Raw genomic sequence first — 25,195 nt, forward strand, 5'->3', positions numbered from 1 at the left:
TATATGATATATATATTTATCTTATTTACCACGTGAAGGGAAAGATATCATCAGTTCAACTATCGGGGGCGTTGTAATGATGTTCATTGTAGCAATATTCAGTCCGATCGGCAATCCCGATACCCTCCCTGTCAGTAGCCGAGCGATCGTCCCCAAAGTCTCGTTTTTATGTCCGATCTGCAAACGGTACCCGGGGCTAAGGTGAACTTTATTATCGGGTAGGGATAGCATTATAATTTGTAAGGCTTGGGTTTTATGGTAGTTACCGAGGTAGTATTTAGTAGATGGTGGGGAGAAATGGTTAAATGTGCTTATGCACGTGGTTGGTTAACGGCAGTATTAGTGGTATGAGGGTAAAGGTGAATGAATAATGGCATGTAGATTACATTGTCTGGGACAGTACCAGGTAGGCTCAATGGCTAATTGATGGAGAGTCTACAATTGAACGATTGAAGAGCACTTCTAGTAAATAACGTAAACGAATACCCTAGGCAAATCTATATGTATTGATTTAATCTATCAATGGACCGGCCGTCTCAATACTTTTATATTATAGTGATATCACGTAGTCAAAAAGTCCTGCAATCTCAACAAAACCATAACCTGAGGAAAACAGACCACTTCTGACATATTATTTTCGAATCCTGTGCAGCGTCGTCAATCTGACCTGCTGACGCTTCAGGTCTTGGCCAAGGGTATCCTCGGGAATCCTCTCCCACGCGATCCTGCCATACAGCTCAAGTCGCACAGATTCGGGCGAAGATAGAGGCAGTTATGACCTGCCCCAGACAGAAAACAGAAAAACCCAGACGGTGTGTACCGTCAACAGTATCCTTCTCACCAGAACTCCAGCAAAGTACCGCTCCTCCACCAAAGAGATCTATTGCTTCCGGCCAATGCTGCGCTGGCCCTGGACGACGGCCTTGCTAACCTCATCCAGGCAGCCCGCAGCGGCGGCAAAGAAACCCAGGAAAGCCCGGCTGGGGCTCAACACCCGACTGAGGTACTCGGGGTGGAACTGCACACCCACGAACCAGGGGTGGTCCTTGATCTCGACAATCTCCATCCGCTCGCCCTTGATGTCCTTGCCGATGAAGGTGAGACCGGCCTTCTCAATCTGCTCGATCATATCGGGGTTGACCTCGTAACGATGACGGTGGCGCTCCTCAATCTGCGAGACGGAGGGTCCGTACAGACTACGCAGACGAGACCACTCGGTGTTCTCCTGGAAGATGCAGGGGTGTCTGCCCAGGCGCATGGTTCCACCCAGCTTGCCCTTGTCGACCTCGGGCATGTAGACAATGGCGTGGTTCTCGGCCTTGGGGTGCAGCTCCTCACTGCCGACATCCTTGATGTTGGCGACGTTGCGGCAGAACTCCAGCACGGCCAGCTGCATACCCAGGCAGACTCCCAGGAAGGGCTTGTTGTTGGTACGCGCCCAGGTGATGGCCTTCATCATACCCTCGGTTCCTCTGTTACCGAAACCGCCGGGCACCAAGACACCATCGGCCGTGCACACCGCGTGCCAGGCCTTGTGGTAGTCGGCAGGAGAGGCCGTGTCATCCTCCAGATGCGAAGAATCGACCCAGATGATATTAACCTTCTTGTGGCAGAACATGGCCGCGTGCTCCAGGGCCTTGGAAACACTGATGTAGGCGTCGTGCAGGGAAGTGTATTTGCCAACCAGGGCAATGGAGACGGAATCGTGGAGGAAGTCCTGGCCACGAGCCAGGTCGACCCAGTCGTTCCACATGCGGCTGCCCTGCTCCCGGCGCTCAGGGGTCTGCTGGATCGACTTCAGGTCGAGCATATCGGTGATGGTGTTGATAAGCTTCTGCTTCTCGAGGAGGAGGGGGACGTGGTACGTCGTCGTGACGTTGTGGACGGCGATGACCTGGTGCTGCTCAACGGAGCACATGTTGGCAATCTTCTGGATGGTGCTATCCTCCAGAGGCTGCTCGCAGCGACAAGCAATCAGGTCGGGGTTGAGACCAGCACTCCGCACATCGCTGATTGCCCTCTGCGTGGGTTTCGTCTTCTGCTCCCCACCAGGTCCCGGCGGGATGACCGGCACGTAGGACACGTGGATCTGGACGAAGTTGCCCTTGCCCGCCTTCCGCTGGAGCTGGCTCAGAGCGTGGATGAACGGCGCACTCTCAATGTCACCGACGGTACCACCCAGCTCGATGATGCAGACATCCGGCTCCGCGCGAGACTCGTCGACGGGGATCTTGGCTACCCGCTGAATCCACTCCTGAATGGCATCGGTGACGTGGGGCACGACCTGCACGGTCTTACCGAGATAATGGCCAATGCGCTCGCGGTTGATGACGTGCTGGTAGACCTTTCCGGTGGTGATGTTGTGATCGCGGGAGAGGGAGGTGAGGAGGTAGCGCTCGTAGTTGCCAAGGTCGAGGTCCATTTCACCGCCGTCGTCTGTGACATAGACCTCACCGTGCCTAGCATAGTGGGGGGTGATGTCAATAAGGTGAGTCACCGAGGAGCCGAAAACCACGCAGATACTGACTCAGTAGGTGCCATTGTGCCCGCATCGATGTTGATGTAAGGGTCGATCTTGATACTGGTGACGGCCAGACCGGTCGTCTTGAGCAGCAGACCGGTGCTGGAGGCAATAATGCCCTTGCCCACGCCGGAGATGACACCTGAGGGACGGCGGATTCGTTAGCAAGTGGGCGCGAGGCGAAAGACCCGGGCAACTCCGCTGGTTTCCAGCCGAGCCGAGCAATTGAGCTTACCTCCGGAAACCAGAACGTATTTCATCTTTGCAGCGACCGACCGAGACGGAGTGGTGACAAGGGAACGTGAGCGATGCCGCAAGTAAGGAGTTCAAAGAAGAGGCGAAAAAAAGTTCGATTGACCCTCCCGAAGCGGTGGGTCGGTGGTCATGTGATTGCTTATCTTATCGGTTATCTTATCGCACAGCGTAGAAAGAATTGTATGTTTCGCAATTCATGTAGGTGAGGATATAGTCAACAAGAAATTGAAATTTATAGATACAGGCGATTGGTATTGTTATTATAGCAGAGTCTATATTGATGATGGTCACTTTCCTTCTGACTCATCCCATCACTATCGACTACGATGTATATACCTCTGCTGTGATTGGCACCCGGGTAACGCCAAGCCCGGTCGAACAGTTACATCCGGCTTCTGCCTAGTAGTGGTAGGCAGCACACACGCGTCGTAACCTGCTATCCATGTTAAATAGAGAGCATTTGTATGTAAAGAATTGTTTCCTGTTCTAACAATCTGTCCAATGACCAGAAAATGGTCAAATTGTGCGCTGTAGTCTGGAACAATCGAAAGGCCCGCACCAATATATATATGTACGAGTGTGTGCAGTCTGAGGAGTAATGGTAGCACTTGCATACCACTAGTCTTCCATTCACTTCTGTTGAAGATCTACTCCAGACCCTTTAATGTTATCTATCATCGTAAATATGATGGCACAAAGATACAGCAGAGACGGATGGCTTGATTGTAGGAATGAAGGCAATATCTACCCGTTGGACTAATGAAGTTTGATTTTAAGTCCTTCAGATAATAGTATGAATGGGTCCTGCCATCTCGGCACTTCTCACAAAACTAAAGGTCGACGTAGGTACACGCCTAGCCAGTAGTGGGTTATAGCAACAAAGAAAGGCGGTTACATGAATTATCCCATTATTCCAAAGATCTTTCTTCCTAGTTGGAGGATACAGTAGGCTTGGTGTAAGCACTAGCACTTAACTAGCGGCTAACGCCAGCAATAAGGTTGACTACTCGTGCTTGCCTAGTACTGATCATTCAAGCCTCACCCTCCAATAGTTAGCTTGTAACCCCTTCTATATAAAGTTCAAGGTGATCACCAGTAAATCCCACGTGTTATATGTTCTTGCAACCAAGCGTCTTTTCACTGCGCATGGCATTATATACCCACGGCACATGAAGGAGGTAGTGCCTGAGAATCGACTCGGCTTCTACGATGTCCGGAACCAATGGAAGCCTCTTTGCAAGGCGCTAGGAAAGGGTGTACCTGACGTTCCGTTCCCACGGATCAATGACTCCAAGTCTATTGACCGAGTTGCGCGGTACCATATTGAGCGGGCATTAGTGAGATTGGTAGCTGGATTTATGTTGGTAGGAGCTGTTACCGCTTGTTATATGCGCGGTTGAAAGGAACCGATGTTAATGTCGAGATCATACTGTAATTTACTGGACATGCATTCGTGAATAAGCTAGGTGTATATCTCCTTGTCTGCGAGCAATACTAGCGATAATGGCCCTTGGGTATCGCACATGAATTATCGTCACGTCTCTAGATGAAATGGGTGAAGTAAGGGACAGTGATCATTCATGATACATGTTTATTATGGACACAAGGGAATGGTTGGATGGAAAAGAACGATCATTCGACCAGACACCCTGCCTCGGGCATGGAGACGCAGAAGAGACAGCGTCTTACCAGAGCCCATTGTATGAGAAGCATCATGGTATTGCAGACGAGCACTGACACAAAGGCTACGTACAGGTATGCAGTCGATTCTTCTTCTGGAAAGGCCACTATCCAGATCTAGATGCTCTAATGAATCAAACTGATAGGAAGGAAGGAGACGGCGCCAAGATCATTTCACGACACACCCTTCCAGCAATGAAAGCTAGCGACGGTGCCATCCGTCCGGAAGGCTGCAGAATAATTGTCGATTTCATTTTAATTGGTTGATCGACCACCGCGCTGAGACGCCATAAGTTATGCCTGCAAGGGGTGCGAGCCTCCCTTACGGCGGGCGGACCGCCGAACTTGAGGTCTGTTTGGTCGGGAATCTGGCGAGAGCTGAAGAATTATTCTTGCATGTTGCGATGGCTTGCCGGAACTGCATGCACTTTATAGATCTTACATTTGGCAGTAAGGTTTCATCAACCTGCGAACCTGATCTCCTTTACGGGGCAATGATATGGCCGGCTCAGTATTCAGTGGTCTTGACAAAGTTCATTTAAATTATAAGGCACCTTCTGACACTCGCTATATGAATCGATCCCTGACGCAAAAGAGATGATATATGTTGGTATACCAAGCAGTCCGAACGTTTCAGTGACATCTCCACCTTTCAGTTTATGATGTGATGTTGAACAGCCACAACCGTGGCCGATGACGAATAAGCTTGATGGCTATATCTGCGGCGATTTCACTGCAGTTAACGGTCTGTCAATCCCTGCGACCGCCTCCAACGCAGGCAGCTCAATTCACCCCTCACATTATCTCTCGCTGCCGTACCATCAGATTGGTAGGACAAGGCAACTCTTAAAGCAAGGATTTCCACGATTATCAGAGAAGAGTAGAAGATACTCAAGCTGAGTGAGAATGTACGATATGTCGATATTGTACCAGGACTGATGTGCAGCCCTTGAAATCCATGCAGTCAATCTCATTGATTGTGTTCTGTCAGTTTTATCGGGTTATAATTTACTCACACTGCGCTTTACAGGAGTATATCCATATTTGGGCACATGGTTGTACTGCAGACCTTTCTGAAAGTGATGGAGAATATATTATGTCGTACAGCGCTTTACCTCCTTGCAAGATGTTTCATTCTCTTCACTGGACAGATAGCAAGATTGGATCGGAACTAAGGACACCTTTCGCAATGTAAAACACGCCTGACTTTAATTACTTTCAATATAATCAACTTCATTCCTGGGCCGGCATGGCAAAAGTAGGACAAACATTCGTTCGCGTCTAATGTACATCTCAATGGAGGCAGCACGCCTAATAGATCGACATCATGTTCACTGTTGTGCTCGATAAGCCATACCCCAGTGTGCTAAGATCAGCCTAGAATGAGACTGATACCCACGCCAGCCGGCCAGTCATAGTTCACTCATGAGCAAATATGTCGCAACACAAACAGCGTGACGCAACAGTGGTCACGACGGCCCACTATCAAAGCAAGATGCAGTATGCCCGTGGAATCCTTGTCCAGAGAATGGGTTGAATCCAACCACGAGCTGATGGCAAAGAGGGAATGATGCGCATGTTATTCTTCTACTTGATTCTATGTACGTGCATTCCTTGCAAGCAGATGCTAAGATAGGAGGCGGACATCTACCGTTGTCATCGTGCGCTCAAAGGTGCTCGTCCAGATTATATTCCAGCATGGATTGATGCTTCGTAGCTCGTCAATTCCTGAGCCACATACGTAAGGAAACATGCTTTCACAGACCATGATAGCCTGGTTTGCTCTGCATACACATCAGGCCGATGGATTGACATTTCCTGATTAGCTATGGCATGATAGTAACTGTTCTAGAAATCGGCTACCTGGGGAAAGAAAAGGAGAAAGAGTACCAACGAATGAAGTTGACTTGACATAAAACAAACGCTGCAAGGGTACTTATCTGCTAAAATGTAGGTAGCTAAAAAAAGTATCGTGACTGTAAGCTACCAAGAGAGTGACTGCGCTGCTATCAGCCTTCCTCATAGTGAGCATCTTATAATCTGAAGGCGACGCGCCGTTCTCGATCTCGAATTACAAAGACACTTCCAATTACAACGCATTATCCTCAAAGATTAATCAAAACATCAAAGCTGTATCGCAACATGTCTCTCTGGACAAACGACCAAGCTCTGCCCACCACACAGTGGGCTCATGTTTTCAGATCCCGGGGTGACAGTATGGACATGGATATTCGCTAGCAGAGCCACGCTAAGAAGTACAGCCATCGAGCTCAAACAGATTCCTGTTGGCAGCCCAGGCCCCGATGAAGTGCTGGTTCAGATGGAATACTCCGGAGTCTGTCATACAGATCCTCATGCCTGGAAAGGTGGAGTTGGGTTCTTCTGCTTCACTATCTTGCTAACCAGCTTAGGGGACTTTCCTGCTACCCCGAAAAGCAATCTCGTGGGCATGTCGCACCTTCCTTGTACCGAACTTCAGATTCTAACTATGACTAGGTGGACACGAAGGTGTCGGATTGGTTGCTGCCGTCGGCTCTCAGGTGAATGGCCTGCGCGTTGGAGACACTGTCGGAATACAGGTGTGATTCTGTTATCAATTTCATCGAGGAACTAATAGTGATGGTATGCAGTGGATCAACCGAACTTGCGGCGTGTGCGAGTTCTGCTCTACCGGGAGACAGCCGCTGTGTCCTAAGCTTCAGCTGTCGGGGTATATGGTCGATGGGACCTTCCAGCAGTATTGTATTTGCAAAGCTGACAATGCAGTGCGAATTCCGTCTGGAATTTCTCTAGAAGCTGCCGCCCCGGTATGTCACATTGTTGGATTCAGAAGGGGTCTCACTAACGCATGTCTAGGTCCTCTGTGCCGGTATCACCGTGTACAAGGCTCTTAAGGAAAGTGAAGTCCAGCCAGGGGAGATCATCGGTAAGCATACCTATGACTAAGATGCATCTTGGCTTACATACTAATCTACTAGCCATTGTTGGTGCTGGCGGAGGATTGGGATCCTTGGCTTGCCAATATGCCAAAGCGTGCGGACACAAGGTCCTTGCCTTATCGTCCGGGGCTGCTAAGAGGCGGATGTGTCTTTACGATCTTGGAGCGGATTACTTTGTCGATTACAAGTCGCCGGATGTCGCAGAGAAGGTGAAGCGCGTCACCGGTGGCGGACCGCACGCTGCTATGATAGTCTCATCCGTGGAAGAGCCGTTCCACCAGGCTACCCAGGTAAATCAATGGCTTATTTTTATGTGAAACAAAGCTGACTTCTCAAGTACATCCGCCCAGGCGGAACAATCGTCGCTGTCGGCCTCCCGCCTGGGAAAATATGCACCGACCTTTTCCAAATGGTTACCCAGAGAATCAACATCAAAGGATCCTACGTCCGGAACAGGGATGAAACAGAGGAAGCACTTGCTATCATCATCAAAGCTGGCATCAGTGTTCAATACGAAGTTGTGGATTTCTCTAAACTGCCAAACATCTACGATCAGATGGAGAAGGGTACGTCAACTGGGAATAAGCTACGGCGTACTGACGGTGTCCAGGAACGATGAAAGGCCGAGCCGTGCTCAGAATCGGCAAGACGCTAACCAGAAGCCCTGTTCGCGAGTCGAGTTTCTGCCGAGACCTGCACTTCTTGCCGAAACAGACAAATGGCATAACAGGCTTGACAGCAAAAAGTGCCATCTCAGGGGCCCTTGAACGAGCCATTGAGAGGGCCGGGAGAGACTTTCGATCGGATACCGTAACTGTTCCAACCGAGGCAGTGATGGAGGTGTGTACCTACATGTGCGGTCCGGACAATGCTGATAATGCTTAGGCCATTGTGAATGCCTCGACTTTTGGGGATGACATCTACGATGAGGAAGGAGATGCAGCGGTGAACGCTTTCCAGGACAAAGTCAAAGCGCTGACAGGCAAGGAAGCAGCGCTCTTTGTGGTGTCCGGTACCCAAGGCAACCAGATCTGTCTGCGCACCCATCTACACCAGCCGCCTCATACGATTCTGCTCGACTATCGGGCGCATGTTCAGACCTGGGAGACTGGTACAATTCCGGTTCTGTCCCAGGCAACAGTGACGAGCGTTGAGCCGAAGAATGGCGTTCACTTGACATTAGACGATGTGAAGGATCGAATTGTTGAGGAAGGAAACTGTAATCAATCGACCCCATGACATTCTGACATGCTACTGATCACCACACAGTTCACTTCCCACCCACCCGAGTCGTCTCCCTGGAGAACACTCTCAGTGGCTCGATCCTCCCATTGAAACATGCCAGAGAGATCTCCAACTACGTCCGCCGGGTTCGTGTGCCGCCAGGCCGGGCCCCCATCGCCATGCACCTCGACGGAGCCCGGCTACTGGAAGGTATCATTGCCGAGGGGGTCACAGCCCGGGAATACCTCGACTGCTTCGACAGTGCCAGCATCTGCATATCCAAGGGTTGTGGTGCTCCAATGGGAAGCATCATCGTCGGCACAAGAGAGTTCATTGACCGCGCAAAGTGGTTCCGGAAGATGTTTGGTGGTGCAACTCGACAGGTACCTTAGTCCAGTCAAAGCACTCAATATTCGATATACTAATGGTTGTAGACTGGAATGACGGCTGCTGCTGCCTCCGCTGCGATGGAACACACCCTGCCCCTACTTCCAAAGGTGCATGCGCTCACCCGGCGTGTGGCCGACTATCTCCATCGGATCGGCTACGAGTTCCTCATGCCAGTGGATACTAGCATGATAGTGATCGACTTGAAGAAGACTTGTATCACTGGGGACGATATAATGTTCTACTGCAAGTAGCAGGGATTGTTGGTATTCGCTAACGGGCGACTGGCTTTTCACCATCAAATCTCGGAGGATGGGGTTGCCAGGTTGCAGAGGGCGTTATTGGAATTGATTACAGATAAGAAGCGGTTCAACTAGATAGGTACTTTACATGGCAAGTATGGAACCGATTACTGTTGGTGTTATATACTTCATAGACAGACTGCATGCCGTTTCAAAACCTGATTATTGACACTATTTCCAAACCTATAATCCCTCATACCGAGATATCTACATACCATGCATCCAGATAAACTACTCACCAATCTTAATTCTCCTCGATCTCACATCTCCACACATTAATCCAAGCGATCTTACTGACTAATCTCCATCTCCTCCACCCCCCTCGCCGCCCTCTCCTTCCAATCCTCCCTCCACCTCGTCAACGCCGGCCTCCCAAACACCACATCCCCACACGCCCAAAGCATCCTCTTCTTATCCAACTCCTCCGAGACCTCGTTATCCGGACAGACAATATAAAACCTTCCCTCTGCCATCCCCTGACTTAAATACTCCACCACCTGCTCGGGCATCCACGCCCCAGCCGGCTTCTCCGTGAAATGTCTCTTCACCAAACCCGTATATGTAAAGCCCGGAATGAGCAAATGCACACTCACATTAGCATGTTTCTGATCATATAGAGTATAGCTTAACTGCTCAGCAATACTTTTCACAGCTGCTTTGGAGGCGTTATATGCTGGATCGTTGCCCGGTGGGTTGGTGATCCCTTGTTTGGAGCCGGTGAGGATGATAGCTTTTGCGGCTGGGGTTCCATGTTTACTGGTGATGTCGTCGATGAATGTGGCTATGCCGTTGGTGTAGCCTAGTGTGTTGATGGCGAGGGTTCGTTGGAAGTACGTTGCATCTGTCCAGGGGTTTTTGTGACCTTCTATGGTTGGTGTGGGTTGGATGCTGGCGCCGGCGTTGAGGAAGAGGAGGTCGATGCCCTGTGGGTGGGTGGTGGTGATGGATGAGTGGAGGGTTTGCCAGTCGGAGAGGTTGGACACGTCCATGTGGTGGGTTGTTGTTGTTGTTGAGTTAGAGGAAGAGGGGAGAGTTGATGCGGCTGTTTCCAGGGCCTCTTTGTTGTTGTCGATGAGGATGAGGTTCATGCCGTGCGTGCGGCAGAATTGGGCTGTGGCTAGCCCGATGCCTGATGCGGCGCCGGTGATGAGGGCTGTGGCGCCGGGGCGGAAGACGGGGTGGAGGGGTTGAGGCATGATGTAGTTTTGAGTGGTAGTGGAATGGTAGTGGAGATGGTTGTTGTTGAGATGAAGAAGAAGAAGAAGGAGAAGAAGAGGAGAGAAGATGAGGGGATGCGGGTGAAGGTGAGGGGTTGACTGATTGCGGAGACGGGAATTCGGGTTACCGAGCCGATAGTTGGATATCGTATCATTCGACATAGATATTTATGCATAAGACATGACTGGTTGTGGCAGCGATTCGTCTGAGCCTAGTGACTATTTTATCCTTGTTTATGCGGGGCCGCAGCTAACGAATTTCAGTGAAGAATACTGAGTATTCTCGCGATCCATCACAGCTACCATCAAGCCCGAGTCGCTTGCCCGCCAATGTAAATTCTTTGGAAACTGCGATTTGCAGAAGAAACAAATGTAGGCAGGCTATATGTGTGTGCGATATTAACAATTTAAGACCAGTTCGATGGCCACTGTATCGTAGCGTGTCTGGTGTTGCAACGCAAGCATTGTATAGCTTCGAATTATATCCTGACTTTGTTCAGACGGGCAGACAATGGCTGAGTAAAAACCAGTCACGCTGGTCGTGTAAAGATCTATGTCCGCATATTTCATGGTCATCAAATAACAACTGATTGTAATGTATCATAATCTTCCAGAGATTCGGCATTCCATATCCTGAGCGGATCGTCCGCCGGCGCGTGGTAACCGGCATCCGCGGACTTTCCGTGAGCTCCAGAATAAGCATGGCGTCTACGGACATGGAGCTTGTGTCGGGGAACTAATTTTTACTTTCCTATCATAAGCAACCTGATTCATTTGTTGATTAACTAAGTCAGTAGTTAATGACCAATTAAATAATCAACTAACCCACTAAGCAACGTAGACGGAAAGTACATGCCGCAGCCATCAACCTCCGCATGCGGATAGCCAGCTGTGCTACTTGTGATACATGAACAGACCGGAGCATTTCCATGACAGGACACCTCCTTCTACCCAAATAAAGATAATCCTGCGGCCGCAAATGTCGTGGCCATAGTCAGTTAGACACAGTGAATCATATCCTCTCATCCGGGCGCCCGCATGAGTCGACGAACCAATTAACCGTCTCACTCCCGTGAAGACCACCATCCATCACCGACTCTGCACAACCCTGTCAGATGCGGGGCTTGGAATATGTAGCACTATTATCACTCGTCCTCATGCGGATCGAATCAAGTAACAATACATCCGCGTCCAGCCATGCCGTCATGTTCCCGTTGACAGGTACAGGGGAGGGGTCTGACCTCTCCGCTTGACACATCCACATCCTATATAACCCACGACATGCCCTCATCCCATCCACAGATAATCTCTTCCAGCAATGCAACCATCAAAATGAAAATCCTCATCAGCGGCGCCGGATGCGCCGGCCCCGCCCTGGCCTTCTGGCTCTCCCGAACGCACCACCAAGTCATCATCGTAGAACGCTCCCCCTCGCTCCGCGACAAAGGCGCCCAAATCGACCTTCGCGAGCAAGGCATCGAAGTCGTCCGACGAATGGGGCTTCTCGAAACCATCCGACAGCACTGCGTGCACGAAGACGGCTTCACGCTGGTAGACGGCACCGGGCACGTCACCGCGAAAATCAGACCGAATACATCCGGGCAGGGGGCGCAGTCCTTCTCCTCTGAGTTTGAGATCATGCGCGGTGATCTCGTCCGGATTTTATACGATGCTACCAAGGATAACGTGGAGTATCGGTTCAACACGAGCGTGGAGCGCTTCGAGCAAGATGATCAGAAAGTCACAGTCTACTTCTCGACCGGGACATCTGAGACATTTGATCTGCTCGTCGGCGCAGATGGTCAGGGATCGAGGATTCGACGCGACGCGGGGATTCTCCCGCCGGATGCGGCCGATCCGTATCGTCGGTTGGGGATTCATGCGGCGTATTGGTTCGTTCCGCGGGAAAAAGGCGATACGAATACCTTCACGGCGTATGTATCGCCCGGTGGGAGGGCGATCTTCCGGAGGAGTCATAGTCCGACGATGTCGCAGGTGTATTTCATGTTGAAGGATGATGATCCGGCGCTGGCGTCGGTTCATCGTGCGTCGGTGGACGCGCAGAAGGAGTTTTGGATTCAGCGGTATCGCGGGGCAGGGTGGCAGACGGAGCGGTTTGTCGAGGGGATGAGGACGACGGATAATTTCTATTCGCAGGAGATCGTGCAGGTCAAGATGGAGAGGTGGTATAAGGGTCGGGTGGTGTTGTTGGGGGATGCGGCGGCGTGTCCGGCGGTGGTGACGGGGATGGGCACGACGGGGTGTCTGGTGGGAGCGTATGTGTTGGCTGGGGAGATTAATCGACATGCTGGGGATGGGGATGTAGGGATGGCGTTGAGGAATTATGAGAAGACGTTGAGGCCGTTTGTCAAGGAGATTCAGAAGTTGAATACCTCGGTGGTGAGGTTGTTTTTCCCGACCTCGTGGTGGGGGATTTGCATCTTGCATTGGTTTGCGGCGGTGGTGTGTTTCTTGAGAATTCCCGAGTTGTTGGATAGATTGGGGAGTAAAGAGGTGGGTGGGTGGAAGTTGCCTGAGTATGAGGAGTTGTATGCAGTTAGTAGTAGTTAGTATGGTGGGTGATAGTCAATGTAATCCATGGTGTTTCTTTCTACCCAGCCCTTCGTTAAGTGATTAATTGTATGTATGTCATAGCTACCCCAACTCCGCCCATCATTAAGTATCCATCATAACTAACCCATTACTCCCTCCTCCCCCAGTCATATAGTCCAGTACCCTCCGGCTCCTTACCCGCCGGCTCCGTCTCAATCACCGTCTCCTGAGTCACCGTAATATCACGTATCTTGCCCTTCTTGCCCATGCCCACCAAGCCCTCCTCATCACTTCCATACCCAGCCGTGACGGTCCGCTCATGCACCGACAGCCTCCCGCGAGACTTCTTCGTCGTTGTCGTCTGTGTATGGCCCTCCCGACTAGACAGGGGATACGACTCGCCCCGTCTCCGACCATAACTACCCGTTCCCCCTTTGGCAGAACTGAACAGCACGCTGAGTCCGATCTTGCTTGCTCCCTTGCGAAGCAGCGGTTGGATGATGGGGAGGTTGGCCACGACGATGGAGACGAATGTCTCGCGACATGCCCATTGACTTCCTGCGACGGCGCCGTTGGGGCCGGCCTGGAGGTAAATAGTTAGTGGTTGTCCGATGGGGAATGTGTATTATAGTATGTGGTGGGGGAAATACAGTTAGGATTGTCACGGCGCGGATGATTCCCGCCATGATGATGAATGCAGCGCTGCTGAATAGCGCCATCAGTGTGAGCTTCTGCCGGATGCTGATTTTGACGGCCCAGAGGAGCGGAAGTGGGATGGACATGAGGTAGAGATCGGTTATCACGTTGGGGATTACGACGATGAGGACGCTGAGGGTTGATTTGGTCGGTTGGCAGATATCTAAATTTTTCCAACTGTTAATGGATTGATCTCGACGAGTATCTGCAGCAACGAGGGTGAGGACTTACTTCCTGGGTTCGGATTGATTTGCCAGTTCTTGTGCATTGGCTGACAGCCGAGCACGATTGTCAGACCGACGACGAGATAGGTCACGGCGAGGAGAATGTATGCGAAGCGGACTCGTGCAGGAAGATGGTTCAATCCAGACCTGGACGGTCAGCTAGTGTGTTTTTCATGGTATGGAGGCATTGCGTACGTCAAACGGGAGTAGTAGATGGCGACGCAGAACTTGATCAGCCACAAGATCATGGCATACAAGGACCATCCGATAACCTGAATTCTAGATCCCCATTGCCGATCGTAGTACTCTCTCGATGTCGGGTCCAGTGCCGCTCGTTCCTCGTCGGTCATGTAGCTGTTCGTGAGGCCGTTGAATTTGCTGCGGACCAGATGCGCTGCGACGGTTTCGCCGATAAACACGGCCTGTATCGGTCAGCACAGAAGAGGCAGAATGTCAGCCTAGGAAGACATACACCTGCCAAAGGCATAAGATAGTCATCGACAGCAAAGTTCAGGGGTCCGCCGACCTGCGACCAGCGGACGTAGATTCGGATGATGATGAAGAACAGCCCCAACGACAGGAGGGTGAACGCCTCCGTATCCCCATTAGCCATGGTGAAGGCCAGACAGAACGGACTTAGACAGAGTGCCAAGGAGGCATAGGCCCGGTGCGAAGAATAGCGCGCACATTTAATATTATAACCGATTCCAAGTGTTAGTGTCAAATCCTTCTGCAGACTAGAAAGGGGGCACACCAGGATACGCAAATCATCCATATTCTGGAATGCCAAGGACATTAAGAAAAACAAAATTCTGACCGACACCCCAGGCAATCTTAGAGCGAAGTCCTAAATCTTCACTGACAGGTTGCTATTGGACGGGTCGTGGACATAAGGGGTGAAGGTTAAGTTCTACCGCGTGCGCTAGAGCCACGATCCGGGGAACGAGACAGCGGCAGCCGGTCCAAGGTGAAGCGGAAGTCAGTCCGGTGAACTCTATCAGTGCAACGGGCAGGCTGCTATGAGCATCCAAGTGGAGTCCATGTCGTATCTCGGAATCGGGCGGTGGTTCCAGACACGCTGATCGCGACCCACGCGGCATCGGATTGACGTTTCTATCTCCCGAAAGAGGTAGGGAGGAGCGACACACCAAGCCATTGTTGACGGTGGCGGTTAGGATGGCGTACTCTGTCGTACTCCGTAGGTTCTCTGTTGTGGAAGTTTCTGGAGGGGGGGGAGGAAGCTTATTTTGTCGTCTCGTATCAACGGTGGGTAAGGTGTGCTCCTTATGGTAAATGCTGGATACTGGGGGAGTGGTGCTTCAAAGCAATCGAACCCAAATGTCAATAGCTCGGGAAGATACCGAGACAGCCGCCATGTTAAAAACAGAAGCTATCCCGCTCTCAAGTTTGGGTCGCCCCTGATGCATCGTTGGTCAGAGCTCTTAGAAGCGGTCCTTCAGTGGGTCTGAGATGGATTCAAGGCAGATTCTTCCACAGTCGCATAGCGAATAGCCACAGGGTGTTGAGAACAAAGATAGTCGCTGTGTTGGGTGATCTGGAGCTAAGATTGGTCAATGCTATCGACATGGACGTCGACTTATTATCTAGTGATATTTGCTGGGAATATTTGAGCCTAGCGTCACCACTGAGCATTTAGTCTTCGAGCTCCTGGTCTGCGATCGTTTCACTCCGTTAGCCTATTAGGGTGCGGACGTATTACCCGCACGGTCGATTTCTCAACCATGGTTTAGAAGATTGGCGGCACCATAGGTGTAGATGACCAGATACTCCAGTCCCTGTGACATTCCGATCATTTCCAAGAACAGGCATGTCTAACGAGACATACTAGGGAACCAGGAAACTCAGCTGTGGTCACAGGAAAGAACTTTCAAGGAAGGCTGAGGAACAAAGGAGAAAACCTTACCATAGATTCGCCACTAGTTGCTAGATAGTGTGAGGGAATAAAGAACGACGGACTCAAAAGGAAATGGCTATACTATTTGATCGACGGCACGGAGTAAATATAAGCAAGATCTACATCTGCAAGGTCTTAGCAAACCAACAGTTCGGGCGCTGGTAACACTAACGATAGGTTTATAGGAGATGGGCAGACGGGCAGGTGCATTAATGTGTAAGGACAGGGATCTCTTCCTTTCGGAACGGTGGATACTGGACACTTGGCATAGGGCCATAGCACAAGAGAAACCAGACATTTGGGATGCATAAAAGTAGTCTAGTACTAATAGCACATCCCCAAAACCCGAAACCCGAAACCCGAAACCTAGTATACCACAAACCTCGACTCATACACACCCGATTCCACATATCGAAGTCCTCATAGATGGCCCCCCTTCTCGCCTGACAACAATTACCTAACCTATGATCTAAATAGCCGCATGACCATGCGTCTCAAACGGCAATCCAAAGCACACCACCCCTACAACAACCCACAACGCAGCACTAGCATAGATAGGCGCCGTCGTAAAACCCGTCTGCGAAGCAATCAAACTAGCACAGAGCCCACCCAGCCTCAACAACGAAGCAGCCGTGCCGGTACCGGTGCCTCGATGTGGAGCGGGGAACGATTCAGGAGTGAAGGCGTACATGATTGCGTATTCTGCGAATATGATCAGTACTCTGGGATGGATAGAGTTTGAGGAACGAGTTAAAGTTTAACACGTACCGAAGTTCCCCAACATGCCTGTTATACAGGCGAATGCTAGACTCGAGGTTGGACTACTAACACCTACGTAGGCGAAGAGAAAGACGCCTGTAATGATGGACGAAATACCCATCATCCAACGCCGGCCGAAGAAGGTGGTCACGAGGTAAGCTGCGGAGAGGGGGCCGACTACGCCGACAGCGGATTCAATGCAGTAGTTGCGGTAGGTAGTGTAGAGGGAGTCATCGGAGGAGAATTTTGTGTCGAGGTAGGAGGGGAGGAAGTTGAAGTAGAGGGGGTAGGCGATGCCTTCATACTTCGTTAGTCTTCGTCGTGATATAGGTCACGAGGGTAGGACGTACCGATGGTCAACCAGATTAGCCAGATAATACCCGTATGAATCCCCAGCTTCCTCGTGGCAAAAAGAGCCTGGTAGTGTGTTGATCGAAAGTCTTTCATGTTCTCCTTGATGATTTCTTTGGTGCTTAGGCCCGGGCCTTCAGTGGAAGTGTCGGATTCATTGGTGATTCCTAGTCGGGCATCGATTTCCCGGAACATGCCAATAGTCAAAGGCTCGGGTTTGCCGTTTTGGCGTGCGACATAGTTGACTGAGTCGACGGCGGCTTGGTCTTTACCTTTGGAGAGGAGGTAGCGGGGGGTTTCGGGGAGCTTGAAGATGAACACGCGGATGACGGTGAAGGCGAGGGATAGGGCGCCTAAAGTGATGAGGGTGTATCTCCTAGATGCTATTAGACACAATGCAGAAACATAAACTGACTGGTAAACATACCATCCCATATTGTCACTGCGACGACATGTTGCCGGGGTAGAATCAGTCGGACAGCTGAAATTTGCTAGAAAGACCCAGGCCAGGAGCGAGACGATCAACTGGCCCAAGTTCCACCATGCCGATAATGCTGTCAGGAGGTATTGGTGACTAGTTCTATGATTAACACCCTTCTCACCAATAGATGGATGGAAACCTACCTTCCAGGAACAAACTCTAGAAAGATCATCGAATCCACCGGGACATTACCTCCTGCGGCAGTGCCAATGACAGCCCACATGGCACTAAACGCCAGAAAATTCATAGTCCCAGCAGCACCACACAGGAAGATACCTGCTATCAGCAGGGTCGAGTTGAACGCGGGCTTCCGGCCGATCAAGTCACTCGAGATCCCCCAGAACGAAGCACCCAGGATCAAGCCCGTATAATAGGCCACAGAGCTGTAGCTGACCTGGACGATGCCGGGGAATTCGAGCTTGATAGGCGGTTGAACACTACTGATGCCTTGTGATGCGAACTATTCCCCCGTTAGTGGAAGCAAAACTCGAAGCAAATCTTGGTGTGGCACGAACGTTATCCACGATCCATCCGAACCCCGTCACGACGAAGAGCTTCCATTGAAACCTGTATTCATCAATATCAATCTCATGTAAACTCCCATAGAGAAGCAAAAGAGGTATACCTTCCCATCCCAATCTCCTCCATACACTTCCCCACCAACTCCGATTTCAGCCGATACGCTTCCGTAGTCGAGGAGCCATAGAACTGCTGCACATCAGGGTCATCCAGTATGACGCCCTTCTCTTCTTCGCCCACGATACTGTTGGCATATTGTTGAGCCGGGTCAGGCTTCTGCTCCTGCTGTATGCTGTCCATTTTGTGCTGGGTGTGTGCATTGTTCGTGAGCGTGATGGCAGCATCAGAAGCCGGCGATCAAATAAGATTCGACATAGGTAGGATTAGGGTTGCTGTAAGGGTGCCTGGATCAGTCTCAGTCTGCTGACGCAGCTGATTACAGCTACACGAGTAACACGACAGCAATAGTCCTTACTATCTTATCGATTGTCAAGGGTGGGGGATCGCTATCTGTGCAGCTCGTGTCCTTGCCGTTGACCACCTCCACTTCTGAGGGTGTTTCTGAACGGGTTATCGAGGGATTGGTAATCCTGAGAATAATAATTCACGGTACTAAGTACTCTACTTGTTGAGTATGTTAATTGTGTCGCTTAATGATGTTATGAGTGATGTAATGTTGGTTTAGGAATGTGGTTTAGGAATGTGGTTAACATGGTAATCATAATTCATTCGAGAGCGAACAAGCTATAAACAATATACAATAACTAGCCACTACATGATTATCAAGCACCCACCGCCGCTGCAGTCGGCATCGTCTCCATCTTCACCTTCGCCTTCTCCTCCATCTCCTTCTTATACTGCTCCGCCCGTCCGTAGCTCTCCTTGTACGACGCCGTCACCATATCCTCCACAGTAATAGGGGGATATTTCGGTGCCTCTCCCTCCGCGCGACAGTTAGGCAGACACTCGCACAAATAATCCGGGTTCCCACTGAAAAAGAACGGAATGGAGTATCGCTCGCGACCCGACTTGTTAATAACGCGGTGAATGTTGGATTTGTATCGGTCGTTCGCCATGCGCATGAACAGGTTTCCGAGATTGACCACGTAGGCACCGGGGACGGGTTGAACCTGCATTTATTACCTGTTAGACGATGCTGATATATTGGTAATTTGCAGGAAAGGGACTCACATCAAGCCATTGACCAGTAGGTGCATCCAATACCTGCAACCCGTCCACCTCATCCTGCAGGAGCAGCGTAATGCAGCCGAAATCTGTGTGTGCGCCAATCCCGCGGTTCAATTTCTCGTCGGCGTCCTTAGGCTGTGCAGGGTAATGCAGCATGCGCATGGTTGCGACCGCGCCATCGGTGAGAGGGTCGAAGTAATCGGCATTGACATCCAGAGTCAACGCCAGCAGAGACAGGACGTCCTTGGCCAAGTCAAACACCGCATTGTAGTATTCCATCGAGGTGCGCTGGAATTCCTCCTTGTCCGGCACGGTGGGTGGCCATTGGTTCGGTCCACTGTTGAGCTTCTTCTGGAGGTAGTAGGGATGGTCTTCGGGGATTTCCTGGCCAATGTACAGGCCTTCTTTGAGTTCGGGGCCGGTGCCGACTTCGAGCATCTGCGAGCGGAGGAGTTCGTAGCCGCGGTTGAAACTGTTGTTATCTTTTACTCCGGTTAGTAGGAGAACGAATTGAGAGCGAAGCGAGGTGGTTACTTTTATCGATCTTGAGCTTCTCTTCCAGCGGGAGTTCGAAGAATCGCTCGGCACAGCGCATCACACGGCGCTGTAAATCGAGGGGCACGCGATGGCCGGTGATCTGGAAGAAGCCATTGTAGAGGCAGCAGTTGCGGACGGCCTCGACTAGTTGAGCCTTGGCCTCACTGTCGCCGCCGTAAAAGGGGGAGAAATCGAGAATTGGGGGAGCGCTGGGAGCCATTGTGTGGGTAGTGTTCTTGGTGCTTGTTGCTGATGCTATTCCGGTATCTCAGGCGAATATATCCAGCAACAGCAGGCTTGAGTAACCCATAATCTGAGCGCAATCTCGGACAGATGTCCGATGGGATGCTCGCTGCCTCCATTTTTGGGGACTGGTATAGACAAGAGTGGGGGTAGGATGGGGACACGATAAAGCTTGCAAAGGTCGGGTGATAAGAATGCGGAGAAGCTTGAAGGATCAGGGATAGCCACTTGCTGCTAGTTGCCACTGCCACTGCCACTTATCTTCGGGATTATGAAGCTGCAGCTCGATAGCCCCAGATCGGCACGGGTAGCCCGATCGGGCAATGCCTGTGCCTCCTTGCAGGTTGCACGGATAGTAGACAATGCCATTGGTATATAGAATGCAGCCAGCTGGCAGCTGACCGGATTGAAGGGAGCGTTGTCTCAATTCATTCTCGTAATGGCGTTCGCTGATACCATGGAAAAAGAGGAGGCCATTTCGGCCGAGCCTGCGATGAAGTCCGGCGAGAGCAGTATCTACATTGACCGCGATGCGGAACGATCGTATGGTGAGTAACATGAGTTACTTCTGCTGCTGATACTGACCGCTGCAGTGCGAAAGGTGGACTTTTATGTCCTGCCACTCCTCTGTTTGGTGAGCATGGTGTCCGAAATGGCGACCAGCACTGACAGTGTAGATGTACTTTTTTGACTGCATGGACCGCGTAGGTAGTATCCTCGCGTAGATCTGGTCTACTGCTAATGGAATCAGAGTAACCTGGCAAATGCCAAAACGGATGGTCTAGACGAGGACATCCACCTGGTCGGCAATGACTACTCGCTGATGGTGCTGCTTTTCTACATCCCGTTCGGGCTGTGCGACTTGCCCTGGAATCTGCTTCTAAAGCGATACTCCGGACGCTATGTACTGTCTTTTAGTAGGTCCCCTGCGTTGATCTCTGAATCCAGCTAACTCATCAGTGACCGTGGTCTGGGGAATCCTCGCGCTGTGCCAATGTGCGGTCAAGAACTTTGGCGGAATGATCGCGGTCCGCATGATCCTAGGGTAAGTCTCCTGCCATCAGCTAAATCCCATCTAACGGAGGCAGAGTGTTCGAGGCAGGCTTCTTCGCCGGTGCTACATTCTACATGACCCTCTTCTACACGCGCGGCGAGATGGGCTTCCGGCTCGCCATCATGCAGTCTTTCGCCGTGCTCGCATCCGCCTTTAGTGGACTGATCTCCTTCGGCGTGTTCCAGATCAACGATCCCGCTGTCAAGGGCTGGCAATGGCTGTTCATCATTGAAGGCTCGATGACCTTCCTCATGGGAATCATCTCGTTCTTCTGGCTGCCTGGGAACCCACGCACCGCATGGTTTCTCAACGAGCGCGAACGGGCTGCGGCCACGGCACGGCTCCTGCGCGATACCTCAGCCGAAGTGGACACCAAGTTGGATCTAAAGGTGGCATTTGAGACGTGGAAGGACTGGAAGTTCCCTATCTGGTGCATTATCACGTTCACCTATCCAGTGGCATATGCGACCGCCATGAACTTCTTCCCGTTGGTATGAGACCCGCTGTCACGGGTAGATCAAGATAGCTAACGGAGCAGATTGTCGAACGACTGGGCTTCTCCACCGTCAAAACGAACCTCTGGACGGTCGCTCCGAACCTCGTAGGCGCAGTGGTGCTTCTCTGCGTGGCCAAGTCGTCGGACCACTTCCGCGAGCGAACCTTCCACATTGTGTTCTCGCTGGTGATATCGCTCGTCGGGATGGTGATCCTGGCGACGATCGATGTCCTAGGCAACAAGGGAGTCGCGTATTTCGCGTGTTTCCTGATGGCCGCTGGATCGTACATCCCATCGTGTCTGGTGCACGCATGGCACAACAATAACAATATGCACGAGAACTCGCGTGCCGCCAACACGGGCTTCTTCGTAGGACTGGGCAATCTGGCGGGGATCCTCAGTGCCGCGACATTTCGCACGCAATACGCACCAAAGTAAGTAGCCCGGCACCATTGAAGAGTCGAGACTAACTCTGTAGGTATATTCCCACGTTGGTGGCCACCTGCTGCTGCAACGGAGTGTGCATTGTGGTGGTGAGCGCATTGGGGCTGTGGATGCGACGGGAGAATGGCCGACGCGATCGCCAACAAGGCCGACGAGTGCGTCCGGGCGAAGTGGATACACGTCAGTTGGCAGACGGTGAAAGCAGTCCAGATTGGCGGTACTTTCTGTAAACCTTAGTGGTTACTTACTAGCTAGTGTCGGAGATCTAGATAGGCCTATCTTGATTGGAGTGATTTCATTGATAGCTTCGGAATGGCCTTCCTGCATTAATAATAATGAAGCCAGCACGATAAGTGAAACCTTATCCCCGCAGAAGGTCATTCGTTGATACCTTGATGCATCGACAGTGCGCATATTCCTGCTTTCTCTTCTCCTCTTTTCTCCCTGCAGCTTATCACCGGCTTCGGCCTACTTTCCGACCCACAGATAAATGCAGACCTCATCCCCGGGATGGGAGGTGAGAGTCCCTGCATGTATTCTTCTTTTGTATCTCTATTTCTATATCATGACCCCCCATGAAGTCCCACGTGTGCCACTGGCCCAACTGCGGCAAGACCTTCACGCGCGCCGAGCATCTGCGTCGCCATGCCCTCAATCATGACCAGCAACGAGAGGGCTATACCTGCGAGCGGTGCTCCGTGCATTTCCACCGCCCAGATCTCCTGAGTACGTGCTGCTGTGCTACTGCAAGCTATTGCGACTCCCTGTCTGACCCGCCAGATCGCCATCTCCTGCGCCATGCCAAACGCGATGAGGAAGCTGGAGGTCCGGGCCAAGGCGTGCTGGAGACGAGAAAACGCACTCGCCGGGCGGGCGATGGCTCCATCATCACTCGTCCTCCGAAGCGTCAGTCGCGCGCTCGTGCCGGCCACAGCTTGCCTCCCTCGTCGTCGGCCTCGTCCTCGTCCATCTCGGTGACCAGTGCCCAGGACTACGGTGCCCCGGTGTCACCCCCGACCTCGGCCAGCGACCCATCGTCCCTGTCGCTGGATGAGCCCGATCCGCTGTTGGCTCCGATGATGCCCAGTGGGCCGTTCGAGCCCTATGTCGAGCCTATCCCGGGGCAGTTTGACGCCGCGGATGGCTCCTGGGGTCTGGGACTGGATGGGATGGGCGACTTTCTCAGCCTTGACACGGGTAAACCCTCATAGCCATTCTTATTGATACACAAGCTGATCTAGATAGCCACCGACTTCAACATGCCTTTCGCGGCGACCCACAACTACAACTGGCTATTCGACGTCGCCTCGCTGGACGACGCCTTTCCGCCCTTCGACCTCCCACTGGGTTCAGACATGGTCACCTTCGCCGAGGATGCTCTGCCTGTCGACGATCCAAAGTCATATCTCGACCGCGACGGCTCCTCCATCCTCCTCCACGCCGCCTCCTTCGTCGAACGCAGCGACCCGCTGGTCTTCTCCGCGCCGGTCCTCGATCCCCCCGTCGACACCATCAACCTCGACTGGATGGATGCACCGTCTCTGCTCCCAACCAACCCACAGCCCCATCTCCCCATCCTCACCGAAGACGCCCGTCAAGGCATCCTCAACCTCATCGCCCAAGCACCACCGCAAGCCATCGACGGGCAGCCCACCCCCCTCGACTCCCCACTGCTCTCCCTCCCCTCGCTCCAATCCTACAGCGACCTCTTCTTCACACGCTTCAACACCACCTACCCCCTCCTGCACCAACCCACCTTCTCCCCATCCACCACCCCTCCCGTCCTTCTCGCCGCCATCCTCTCCATGGGCGCCACCTACAGCAGCCGCGAAGCGCACCAACTCGCCGTCGGCATCCACGACTCCCTCCGGAACCAACTCTTCTGCCACGCCGACTTCTCCCCGGAACCCGACCTCTGGGTCCTCCAAGCCATGCTCCTAATCGACTGCTTCGGCAAGATGCGCGCGGGGCCGAAACAGCGCGAACGCGCCCAACTCTTCCACTGCGTATTAATCAAGCTCATCCGCCGAAGCGACTGCTGCGTTATCCGCACCTCCCCAACCCCTAATCCCACTTCCACCACCACCACCGATACAACTGACATCGAAAGCCTCTGGCACACGGCCATGCACGCCGAACAAAAAAAGCGCGTCGCCCTCCACTGCTTCATGTGGGACACGCAACACGCCGTCCTCTTCTCTCAATCCCTCTGCATGTCGGCATTCGAAATCCGCTCCGCCCTCCCTTGTTCCCAATCCGTCTGGGAAGCATGCACAGCGAATGACTGGGCACATCATGCCTCGCTGGAACCGCCGCCGCGGATGTTTCTCTCCGTTCTGAAGGGGTATATTACCCCGTCGGCGATGGCGAGGCCACGGGATTTGAATACGCTGGCGCGGATTGTCGTCCTGCATGGACTTATGTCCGTCTCGGCGGATTTGAAGAGACGTGATCAGACGACGTTGAGGGCGGAGACGCCGGAAAGGGTTGGGGCGTGGACGAGACGGATGGGCAGGTCGTATGATCTCTGGAAGGTGGATTTTGATGCTGATTGTTTGGCGATGAAGTTGAATTCCGGAGGACAGTATCATCAGGGAATGGAGTCGAGGCAAGGTGGTAATGGAGTGTTCACAGGGCTGAAGATGGCAGCATGTGCGCTGTACCGCGCAGCATGGTTAGCGCTGCAGGTCGAGATCCTTGATTTACAGGTTGCTGCTGGGGCAGGGAGGATCCTGGGACGGATCGTGACGGAGGGAGATCGAGAGAGGTCACGACGGGGATTGAGGAAGTGGTTGTTGGGTGGTGGAGAGGGAGCCCTCGGGGCTGCGAGGCAAGCGGCGAAGTTGTTGGAGGAGGCGGTGCTGAGTCTGCATGATTGGGAGCAGACGGATGCGTTTCATTTCCCGTGGTGTTTGTATTTGGCGACGTTGACGTGCTGGGCGTTTCATGGGGGAGTGGGTGGTGAGGGTGAGATGATGAACAGTAGTAGTGGTAGTAGTGGTAGGGAGAGAGTGACCACAGATCTGGCCAGTTTGATCGTGGCCATGACGACGTGTAGCAGCTTAGGGGATATGGCAGCACTCGGGGGGAAGTACGATACGAGGGGGTTGGTGAGGACGATGGCGCAGCAGTTGGCCACGGTGCGGTGGGCGGTGGTGCATGATGCGATGAAGGTGTTGGTGAATTTGAGTTGACTATTCTCTATGTATG

At 52.1% G+C, this 25,195-nt stretch overlaps 9 protein-coding genes across 9 annotated transcripts; 4 read left to right on the forward strand and 5 right to left on the reverse strand.

The window, feature by feature from the left end:
• Nucleotides 1–533: 533 nt before the first annotated feature.
• Nucleotides 534–2,983, reverse strand: ASPBRDRAFT_46622 (putative CTP synthase). Its single transcript, XM_067625677.1, has 3 exons — nt 2,757–2,983; nt 2,528–2,663; nt 534–2,459 (listed from the first exon to the last, which is right to left on the reverse strand). Exons 1-3 carry the CDS (start codon nt 2,779–2,781, stop codon nt 881–883), a joined length of 1,740 nt encoding a protein of 579 aa, XP_067475675.1. The 5' UTR covers nt 2,782–2,983; the 3' UTR covers nt 534–880.
• A 3,566-nt stretch (nt 2,984–6,549) lies between these two features.
• On the forward strand, nt 6,550–9,303 carry ASPBRDRAFT_658730 (uncharacterized protein). The gene is made up of 12 exons (XM_067628606.1): nt 6,550–6,671; nt 6,718–6,822; nt 6,868–6,903; nt 6,953–7,035; nt 7,087–7,263; nt 7,313–7,382; nt 7,435–7,685; nt 7,733–7,961; nt 8,006–8,235; nt 8,281–8,614; nt 8,665–9,002; nt 9,054–9,303. Exons 1-12 carry the CDS (start codon nt 6,599–6,601, stop codon nt 9,258–9,260), a joined length of 2,133 nt encoding a protein of 710 aa, XP_067475676.1. The 5' UTR covers nt 6,550–6,598; the 3' UTR covers nt 9,261–9,303.
• Nucleotides 9,304–9,531: 228 nt separating this feature from the next.
• On the reverse strand, nt 9,532–10,557 carry ASPBRDRAFT_46623 (SDR family NAD(P)-dependent oxidoreductase). The gene has a single exon (XM_067625678.1). The coding sequence runs from the start codon at nt 10,502–10,504 to the stop codon at nt 9,599–9,601; it is 906 nt and encodes a 301-aa protein (XP_067475677.1). The 5' UTR covers nt 10,505–10,557; the 3' UTR covers nt 9,532–9,598.
• Nucleotides 10,558–11,857: 1,300 nt separating this feature from the next.
• ASPBRDRAFT_132949 (uncharacterized protein) lies at nt 11,858–13,096 on the forward strand (the record flags this gene model as incomplete). The annotated part of the gene is made up of 1 exon (XM_067618486.1): nt 11,858–13,096. The coding sequence occupies one exon, from the start codon at nt 11,858–11,860 to the stop codon at nt 13,094–13,096; it is 1,239 nt and encodes a 412-aa protein (XP_067475678.1).
• ASPBRDRAFT_209684 (uncharacterized protein) lies at nt 13,056–14,733 on the reverse strand. The gene is made up of 5 exons (XM_067621872.1): nt 14,471–14,733; nt 14,194–14,420; nt 14,006–14,145; nt 13,729–13,937; nt 13,056–13,661 (listed from the first exon to the last, which is right to left on the reverse strand). Exons 1-5 carry the CDS (start codon nt 14,609–14,611, stop codon nt 13,227–13,229), a joined length of 1,152 nt encoding a protein of 383 aa, XP_067475679.1. The 5' UTR covers nt 14,612–14,733; the 3' UTR covers nt 13,056–13,226.
• A 1,200-nt stretch (nt 14,734–15,933) lies between these two features.
• On the reverse strand, nt 15,934–16,369 carry ASPBRDRAFT_301709 (uncharacterized protein). The gene has a single exon (XM_067622739.1). The coding sequence runs from the start codon at nt 16,209–16,211 to the stop codon at nt 15,990–15,992; it is 222 nt and encodes a 73-aa protein (XP_067475680.1). The 5' UTR covers nt 16,212–16,369; the 3' UTR covers nt 15,934–15,989.
• ASPBRDRAFT_77547 (uncharacterized protein) lies at nt 16,104–20,131 on the reverse strand. Its single transcript, XM_067629371.1, has 10 exons — nt 19,746–20,131; nt 19,215–19,693; nt 18,851–19,153; nt 18,130–18,248; nt 18,020–18,071; nt 17,648–17,964; nt 17,451–17,597; nt 17,023–17,399; nt 16,682–16,969; nt 16,104–16,615 (listed from the first exon to the last, which is right to left on the reverse strand). Exons 1-10 carry the CDS (start codon nt 19,966–19,968, stop codon nt 16,383–16,385), a joined length of 2,538 nt encoding a protein of 845 aa, XP_067475681.1. The 5' UTR covers nt 19,969–20,131; the 3' UTR covers nt 16,104–16,382.
• A 299-nt stretch (nt 20,132–20,430) lies between these two features.
• ASPBRDRAFT_133237 (uncharacterized protein) lies at nt 20,431–22,215 on the forward strand (the record flags this gene model as incomplete). Its single annotated transcript, XM_067618505.1, has 8 exons — nt 20,431–20,539; nt 20,585–20,625; nt 20,669–20,695; nt 20,743–20,908; nt 20,952–21,036; nt 21,080–21,536; nt 21,584–21,975; nt 22,020–22,215. 8 exons carry the CDS (start codon nt 20,431–20,433, stop codon nt 22,213–22,215), a joined length of 1,473 nt encoding a protein of 490 aa, XP_067475682.1.
• Nucleotides 22,216–22,560: 345 nt separating this feature from the next.
• Nucleotides 22,561–25,179, forward strand: ASPBRDRAFT_133005 (C2H2 finger domain transcription factor; the record flags this gene model as incomplete). Its single annotated transcript, XM_067618489.1, has 3 exons — nt 22,561–22,711; nt 22,766–23,182; nt 23,231–25,179. 3 exons carry the CDS (start codon nt 22,561–22,563, stop codon nt 25,177–25,179), a joined length of 2,517 nt encoding a protein of 838 aa, XP_067475683.1.
• Between the last annotated feature and the right edge of the window lie 16 nt (nt 25,180–25,195).

Source organism: Aspergillus brasiliensis (assembly GCF_001889945.1).
Source record: "Aspergillus brasiliensis CBS 101740 unplaced genomic scaffold ASPBRscaffold_12, whole genome shotgun sequence".
NCBI classification, from domain to species: domain Eukaryota; kingdom Fungi; phylum Ascomycota; class Eurotiomycetes; order Eurotiales; family Aspergillaceae; genus Aspergillus; species Aspergillus brasiliensis.